At 35.6% G+C, this 8,943-nt stretch overlaps 1 protein-coding gene across 1 annotated transcript in view; it reads right to left on the minus strand.

The window, feature by feature from the left end:
* Positions 1 to 1,763: 1,763 nt before the first annotated feature.
* LOC106936167 (complement factor H-related protein 4-like) overlaps positions 1,764 to 8,943 on the minus strand; it is a 27,523-nt gene continuing 20,343 nt past the window's right edge. Inside the window, exons 2-13 of the mRNA XM_015017003.1 lie at positions 8,720 to 8,902; positions 8,397 to 8,591; positions 8,088 to 8,267; positions 7,193 to 7,360; positions 5,679 to 5,846; positions 5,235 to 5,405; positions 4,897 to 5,143; positions 4,223 to 4,389; positions 3,914 to 4,093; positions 3,156 to 3,323; positions 2,545 to 2,730; positions 1,764 to 2,047 (exon numbers count right to left, since the gene is read on the minus strand). Of these exons, the coding sequence (XP_014872489.1) occupies positions 1,854 to 2,047; positions 2,545 to 2,730; positions 3,156 to 3,323; positions 3,914 to 4,093; positions 4,223 to 4,389; positions 4,897 to 5,143; positions 5,235 to 5,405; positions 5,679 to 5,846; positions 7,193 to 7,360; positions 8,088 to 8,267; positions 8,397 to 8,591; positions 8,720 to 8,902 (2,207 nt within the window). The 3' untranslated portion in view covers positions 1,764 to 1,853. The remainder of the gene's footprint in view (positions 2,048 to 2,544; positions 2,731 to 3,155; positions 3,324 to 3,913; positions 4,094 to 4,222; positions 4,390 to 4,896; positions 5,144 to 5,234; positions 5,406 to 5,678; positions 5,847 to 7,192; positions 7,361 to 8,087; positions 8,268 to 8,396; positions 8,592 to 8,719; positions 8,903 to 8,943) is intronic.

Raw genomic sequence — 8,943 nt, forward strand, 5'->3', positions numbered from 1 at the left:
TTCTTTTTGCTTTCCAAGAGCCCCTTTTTAAGACGATTTCTAAATGAAATAAGAACGGTCCTTTTTGATGCTTGGAATGTATTAAAAACTTACCATTTTCAGTGATACTGAACTAAAAACTAAGGAAATATCGCAGAAAATGTGAAAATTATTTAAAGTTACAACTTATTAAAGTTAGCTTTATTCGCTGAAGTTTGTGCTGTGGTCCCAGTTTGCTCTCATAAAGACACCAAAATGAAGTTTGTGATTAAAGATGAGTGTTTATATCACATTTTTGGCATATATTTCTCAAACAGATGTGCTTTTTCCCTGCAGACTTTCTGTTTTCCCTAACTCAGCTCTTTCACTTTTAGGCTCAGTTTCTCTTCTGCAAACTGAGTTCAGATTGAGGGTCAATCGGTGGTGTAATCTTAAAATTTAGCACATTGTGCATTTCTTATGCTCAAAAAAGACATTTGGCGAGGCAAGTGAAGTGTTTTTCCCACGTTCACAACTGAGACAAGTCCTGCCTCCAGAGCCGCCCACACAAGTCACACCACACAATTAATTCCCTGTAAATGTATTCACAAAATGTGAACGAACTTTTTTCACATTTTGTGATGCTACAACCACAGATCTAAGTAATTTTATTAGATTTTGTGTGACAGACACAAAATCTGATAAAGAAAATAAAAAAATCTGTTGTGATGTTCCACTTTAACTACATAATTATGAATTGTAGTGAAAGAGACACGTTGTTTTTATCATTTTAACAAGTCGAAACCCAGTTTCCTGTCGACTCACTGTCAGATAAAGGCCGACAGGGTAAAACAACAACAAAAACAAAATTCTGTAACTTGTATATTGTTGACAAGTTACTTCTAAGTTAGTTTTGTCTTATTATTTCAAATGTGCTAATTTAACCGTCTTAAGTTCGTCTCAGGCCCATTAGGTCGACTTCACGACAGGCACATTCAGTTCCACTGCATTTATTCTAAAAAAAGAGGAAATCAAGTTGGTGGTTAACCCTTTCATGCATGAATTATGATCCTTTGTGTCAGGATTTTCTTTCCAATTTTTTAAATTTTCTTAAGGCATAAAAAAACGGTAGGAAAAAACATTTGTAAAAAGAAAAGTTTTTCTTTTTTTTAGGTGATCAATTGTAATTTTCTCCAAATACAAAGTTATTTGAAAAATACATCTTCAGGGGTTATCTGATGTCACAATATATTTTTTTTACCTGCTAAAGTCGTCTACAGTAGAAGGAGGGACTGGGTTGGTTGGCGTGCTTTTTTTTAATTGGATTTAACAAAAATAATTTCTTGCATCAGCAGCTGATGGCCAGTAGTTAATAGTGTGTTTTATGATGCATTAGTGTCCACTTCAGTGGTCTGTGTGCATTTATAACATAAAAATCCACAAGAAGCACAAGAAAATGTCCAGAAGCTTCTGCCCCACAGTTACCGACGGCAACAGAAAAAGGGGGAGGAGCTACAGCTGTCAGTTGACCAAACAAAATATATTCAAATAAATAAATTTTTGACAAACTTCACAACTATAATATTGTTAAAATAAAACCCTATGGGGACACTACAAATTATACCCAAATTTTTGTTTTTTTTTAGTGCTCTTTAAGATATTTATTATGATTATCTTTAAACCTTGTTTTGTCAGCGTTGTTTAAATGTGCTACATAGATAAATTTGACATTTACTTTGACTTGACAAGTAGTATAATCATCAATGTTTGGTTTAAAAAAACCCAAAACGTATTGAAACATTCAGAGACAGAAGACCTAACATTTATTAATTGAAATTGAAATTTTCTTTATTGTTTGTAGTGAGTCATTTACATATTAAACTCACTGAAAGTTTTTACTGGCAGGTGGGTAGGTTAATCTCACCATCATTGCACTGGACACGCAGCGGGACTGTGCCATCGAGTCTTTTCCCCGATTTACAAACAAATGCAATGTGATCTGTATGCGGCACAAATATCTTACTGTCCTCAAAATGTGCAAACTGAATGTTATGCTCGTTCATTAATTGTTGAGTCACGGTGCAGGGCTCTGAGAAGAAAAACGGAGTAGAAAAACAAAATTGTTAATAAAACGAAGGAAATAAATAGCACTTGCCCAAACAATACATTTGCTTTAAAATGTTTAGGTAAGGTGATTTTATTTATACAGAACATTTTTAGCAACAATGCAGTTCGAAGTGCTTTACATGAACTAGAAGGAAATGCAAACAAACTAAGAGAGAAACAAAAAGATAAATGAATAAAATTACATATTGGTCCCTCATGTTTAATAAGAACAATAAGTAGTCATTAATTCATAAATTAGTAGGTTTTCTCCATGTTTGATTTTATGCATTCTAAGTTTGTTCTAGTAAATGTGCTTAAAATTATAATTTTAAGTAATGTGAAGCGTTCTGCATTAAAAGATAATTATCTGGTTTGAAGTTGTGTCATTACACATTTTATATATTTTTTTATATTAGCTAGAAGTGGTTCTGAGCAGCAGAAATATCAGTTTGCTAAATAAAATGTTAAAATTTAACTTACTGAGGCATCTGATGTCTCCTTTCCATACACCGTTGTCACAGGTTTTAAATGGGCCACCAGCCATAGTGTACTTATTCTGACACAGATATTCAACTCTTTCATCATGTTGATATTCTGAATCTGATCTGATTATTGCTTTGGTGTCTCCATCTTCAAGAGCTGGTGGTGCTGAGCAATTTGAAGGAGCTGAAAGAAAGTGAGCAATGAGACAGTAGTTAAAGACGGTGCTTCATCACAATGCAGGACGATTCTTTAGTGTTGTTTTGAAGTGTGAAGGAAAATTATGTTTGCAGTTCATTTAATTTAATATGAGACAGGTGTGAAAAGACTGATCTCCTCCATCTCTTTCCTTTACTGCTATAAACAGCTCTCAATCAAAAACAACCAGTCAGAGCCAGGAGGAGGGTCTTGGTGCTGTAAATCAAGCTTATGAACACGCTTCTGACTGTGCTAATGGAGAAGAAACAACTTAGTCCAGACCAATGGGGAAAACGAACTCTGGTCCATGTAAGCTGATTATTGTCCCTATGAACCAGGGTTCCTTTAATAAATGCTTCCACTTATTTAGGACCTCTGTGTTTGAGGGGAGTTTTCCAGACAGATGTTCTTACCTGGACATGGCTTTATCCCTACCCAGGCTCCTCGCTCACAGGTGATAGTAACAGATTCCTGATTCCCTCCCAAACATTCATATGTGAGTCGGTCACCGTTGTAGTAAGGTCTTCTATTACTGCTGGTAATTCTGGAGTTTTCAATGTTAGGGTTTTCACACCGTGTCCCTGATGAAGAAAATAACATTTTACTATCAGCTTATCAGCATTTACAACTGTTGGACTTATTCAACGATATAATGTTTATCTTAGTGCTTTTTTTTGAAGCTTGAGGTTTTTGTGTTTGTCTTTGTGAACTTTTTATGACAGATTTTGGTAAACAGAAATATTAACAAATGTTTATTAATTAGCGTAAGAGTCAGTCCTAATAATCAGTATCAATTGTTTCTATTCCAGTTCATTATAAATTTTCATTCAACTTTTTTGTGTCCTCTGCGACATCAAAGGAACAATGGAGTTTAAATGTTAACCTCTAATGTTAGAGTTTGGTTTGTGTTAAACTTATTGGTCACATTATAGTCCAAGTATCAAGTTTTACCTTAAAAAAAATTAAGTGTCTACACTTAATCTCTTTACTTTTTAGAGATTTGACACCACCTTCTAGAAAACCCTGCTGACACAAAATAATCCACAGAGGGACTCCTCTTTGGATAATTTACAAAGAATGTTTTTCAAGATTATGAAGTATTTCATGTAAAGTGGCATAAAAACATAGTTTAACAGTAAAGCAACAAAAGAGCATTTAAAGTGAACAGTACCACGACAAAGTGGTTTCGGTGTCCATCCCTCTCTGGTGCACGTTGCCATTCTGTCTGAACTTGCAGGATCGTAATAGTAGGCACAGTCATACCGTACTCTGTCACCTATTTTATTTCTGCCCCAAGCGTTAACAGAACGATACAAATGTGCTTCGTCTATGTATCGTGGGCATGTAACCTCTGGAGTGGGAGAAAAATAAATTTTCTATTCAAACAGTATTCATCATACATGGGACTAATGAAACATTATCACAGACTTTTTTAACTGAATAATCAATTGATGACACTTAGGCTTCTGTGTTTTAATACCTTGGCATATCGGACTCGTATCCCAGTCTCCACTGATTCCACAAGTAACATCAGCCACTGTTGTTTGCATGTCAAGAATCCAGTGTTTCTCTCCACATGTGACTCTCACTGTTTCTCCAGGTGAAAACATGTTTTTGTATGAAGGGTCGTAGGTCGTCCCAGGGATTGNATTAATTCAGCCTCCTTGTCATTACATACCTTTTGGTAGTTTGCCACATCTGGATGGTGCCATCCAAACAGATGAGGCATGTTTTATATGGAATGTGCTTCAGTTCATGCCTACAACTTAAATGTTTTTTATATGGTTGGTAAACCACAAAATTAAAGTAATTTGTATATTTCACAATTGGTTTAAGGAAAATAGAGGTTTAATAATTAATAATATCTACTGGCAGGAATCCAGTCAGACTTCATTTGGTCCAATCAGATCACAATCTGTCATATATTTTGGTGTAATTTTAATAAACTCCGGCTTAGTAAAATTTTCTGCAAGTTTCATGTTTCTTAGATTTTATCAGCAGAAATAATGCAAACACTTGGAATGTATGCAGTGATTAAAGATTGCAAGAATGAAATGGTTTGATTACAAGTATTAAACAGACGTAGAAAGGGAGGAAATCTTAACACATGAAGAAGAAATGGGGAATCAGTTGACAAAATGGTGTGTGACTCACAGGCCTAAAACAATGCCATTAATAATATTTGGAGAACATTTTGAATGAAACATGCACATACGGACACATGTGATGTTTCTCGTTTCCCATTTCCCAGCATTGCATGTAATGGAGGCTTCTTCCTCCATCATATATTTGTCACGGCACAGATAAGTCACAGAGGAGCCATGCAAGTATTCCTTCTGGTATGAAATGGTGACAATTGCATTCTCAACTTTGGGTGGTGAGCCACAGTGTTCAGCAGTTGCTGCAAGACATAAAAAATATGTAAGATTCTAATTAAAATCTTTGTAAAAATTTAATCATATGAGTATTTTAAAATGATCTGGATGTCTCACCACGGCAGATTGTTTTTGCTGTAAACCCATGATAATTCCATCTTCCATTATCACAAGTCAGTTCAGCAATCTGTGCAACGTATCCTTCATTGCATTCAATCCTAGCACGTGTCCTTAAAATGGTCATTTTTCCATTGGAAATTGGAGAAGCCTCTCCACACAATGTCTTTGCTTTGAGACAGCATTGACAAAGCACACATGTCAATAATGCATCAAGATTGTTACACTAAATATACTGCATAATAAAAAAACATGTTTCCAGCTAATTTACTTTACAGAATCATTGAAAATAAAACATTACATATACAAAAACTCTGACTAATTTATAATGACCAAATATTGCACAAACGAGGAAGAGTCTGATGTTTAGCTAATTGGAAGCATTGCATTTGGTTAAATTCATAGGAGTAAAATTATGTCCAAGAGAAAATAGAGATTAATTACCTATACATGAATGAAGTTGGCCAAACACACCATTTTCACATTTGGCAAGACCCCACCAGCTTTTGGTAGGAAGTTTGAAATTTTCATTACATGCGTAATAAATTGTGCCTTTACTGGGTTCAACTGCAAATCCATTTGTAATTTCAGGTTTCTGGCAACTTGTCCCTTCTGTTAATGATTCAGAAAAAAGAAAACATATTCCAGTTGCAGGGGTCAAAAGATAAATTCAACTAATATGTATCCACCTTTGAGGCCTGATTTTATTACTTCTTGTTCAAGTCAAGCTAATTTGTCTGTTAACATCTTAAATATCCCAAAATCATCATGTAAGGATACTTGAGTTAAATCTATGCAGCTGTAACAAGATATTTAAATGAACTGTTATGATGTCATAAATTAAAACGATGCTTAATAATTGCTGGACTAATGAAAAAGTATTTTTTAACGTTTCTTACTTCTTCCTACTCCTTTCCGAGCATGTTAAGATTATTGTGGTACAAAAAAATGTTTCATTTGCACTCCTTGTTTATGTGTGTTATTTTACACTGCTATCATGTTTGAAATAAATAAATAAAAATACAATTTTTTAAAACTTTCTTCAAATTCATATGCTTTTAGATATTGACCTCGGCCCGCTCCGTCATGGACGTCAAAACAACTTCTATGTTCCTGTAAAGCCAGTCAAAAAACGTACATGAGGTGGCCTTATGTTGCTTTAATTCGGTTGATTTGTAGTAAAAATTGCCACAGGGTGCTGCGCAGTCGGCTGCACAAACAGACAATGGTGAAATCCAAACTTGTCATTTCATTTTATAACGAGGAAAGATGCGGGGTGATGGATGGCAGCCGTCAATCATAATGACTGTCACCCCTGGGTGTAACCGGGAATTTGCACCTTTTTACATGGTAAGAAGATTAACGTTCATATACTTTATAAGTAAGTATGATTAGAAAGGTCTCAAATATTGCATTATGGCGAAGGTACAACCGTTAGTAACCATGGAAACAATGCCCACCATCGTGTAGCCTAGCATGTACGGAAAAAACTGGTTAGCATCTCGTCTTTTGTACGTTTTTAAGGCTGCTCCGGTTTAAGGGTGTTTGACATAGTGACATAAATCATGTGGTGTGAATTCAGGCAAAGTAGGTAATTTGATCAACACGTCAGGAGAGAGGAGAAACGGGTCGGTTGGTTTGTAAGCTAGCTGTTTCAAGCTTCTGTAAATACCGCCGTCTATGAGCCCCAACCAGGTGTGTTACGTTCACAGACAAATTAGCTCGACTTGAAGAAGCAGAAACCATGAATAAACTGGCAAAAGCAACTTTCCAGTTTATTCATGTTGGGAAAACAACTTAAGTGCTCTGTTCAATACTCCCGATTGTCACTTCCGATGTCCAACATGGCGCTTCGTAGTTGCAAAGGGTCAATATTTCCTATGAGTGCCTTTCAAATCATGACAAGATTCTCACAATAGTTCGTAAAACACGATTAAATTACTCACAGATGTTCTTACCTGGACATGGCTTTATCCCTACCCAGGCTCCTCGCTCACAGGTGATAGTAACAGGTTCCTGATTCCCTCCCGAACATACATATGTGAGTCGGTCACCGTTGTAGTAAGTTCTTTTACTACCTCTGGTAATTCTGGAGTTTTCAATGTTAGGGTTTTCACACTGTCTCCCTGATGAAGAAAATAACATTAAACATGGAGTTTAGCTGCATGATATTTGCTAACAAAAAGATAATAAGGAAGAATCTAAATGCAAAAAAATGTGAAGATAAATTTTTCTAGAGGAGCACTTGAAACTGTTGCAGTTATTATTTTGATATAATGTTTATATTTTTGCTATTTGAGATTTTAGTGTTGCTCCCTTGAACATTTATTTCATCAAAAGATTTTGCAAAATTATTTTGTGTATATAGAAACGTATAGTGAGTCCAATAGTGAGTCCTAAAAAATGTTCAGTTTCTGTTTTTTTTATTACAAATCATAACAGATATTCATAAAAATGACTTTTTTTGTTTCTACTTGGTGAAGAAATTGAGTTTAAATGGACAAACATTAATGTTAGTGTTTTGTTTGTGTTAAGTTTTATTGTTCACAATTTAGTACAAGTATCTATTTTTTAATTAATAAATGAAGTGTTTTGCCAAATTGCTTTCTGTTCAGGTTGTTTGTTTCTTGAGATTTGACTCCACCTTCAGATAACTGCTTCACTGCAGCTGTCACAAAATAATCCACAGAGGGACTCCTCTCTTTACCGCCTTCTTTTTAAAAGTAAAGAGGATAATTTACAAAGATTTTGTTTTCAAGATTATGAAGTATTTCGTGCAAAGTAACCAGGTAAATGAAATGCAAACATAGTTTAACAGTAAAGCAACAAAAGAGCATTTAAAGTGAACAGTACCACGACAAAGTGGTTTCGGTGTCCATCCCTCTCTGGTGCACGTTGCCATTCTGTCTGAACTTGCAGGATCGTAATAGTAGGCACAGTCATACCGTACTCTGTCACCTATTTTATTTCTGCCCCAAGCGTTAACAGAACGATACAAATGTGCTTCGTCTATGTATCGTGGGCATGTAACCTCTGGAGTGGGAGAAAAATAAATTTTCTATTCAAACAGTATTCATCATACATGGGACTAATGAAACATTATCACAGACTTTTTTAACTGAATAATCAATTGATGACACTTAGGCTTCTGTGTTTTAATACCTTGGCATATCGGACTCGTATCCCAGTCTCCACTGATTCCACAAGTAACATCAGCCACTGTTGTTTGCATGTCAAGAATCCAGTGTTTCTCTCCACATGTGACTCTCACTGTTTCTCCAGGTGAAAACATGTTTTTGTATGAAGGGTCGTAGGTCGTCCCAGGGATTGATGCCAGAGCCAGGTCACATTTAATTGCTGGAATCATTGGACATATATCATTGTTTGTCAGTTTGTTAGAAGGAGACACACTTCATATGTGTACCTCAGACTTTATTCCTCATTGCAATCAAATAATTTGTTGTTGTAACTGAGATCATACTCACGTTTACATGCAGGTGTGGGACTCCAGTCTGCTTTTCCTGCAAATTTTGTGCATCTTGGAGTTCTCTCATCAGCCCGTTTATAAGTTTGATCACATCTAAAATCTAAGATTTCATTTTCTTGGTACTCCTGAGCGGTACCAACCACACGGCCATGTTCAATCTGAGGTACGGAACATCTTATTGCTGTTGATATAAAGCACACGCGTTACCAGAAGTGCAATTCT

The sequence above is a fragment of the Poecilia latipinna genome, unplaced genomic scaffold (assembly GCF_001443285.1).
Source record: "Poecilia latipinna isolate Pla-1442-1.1 unplaced genomic scaffold, P_latipinna-1.0 Scaffold2090, whole genome shotgun sequence".
Classification (NCBI taxonomy): Eukaryota; Metazoa; Chordata; class Actinopteri; order Cyprinodontiformes; family Poeciliidae; genus Poecilia; species Poecilia latipinna.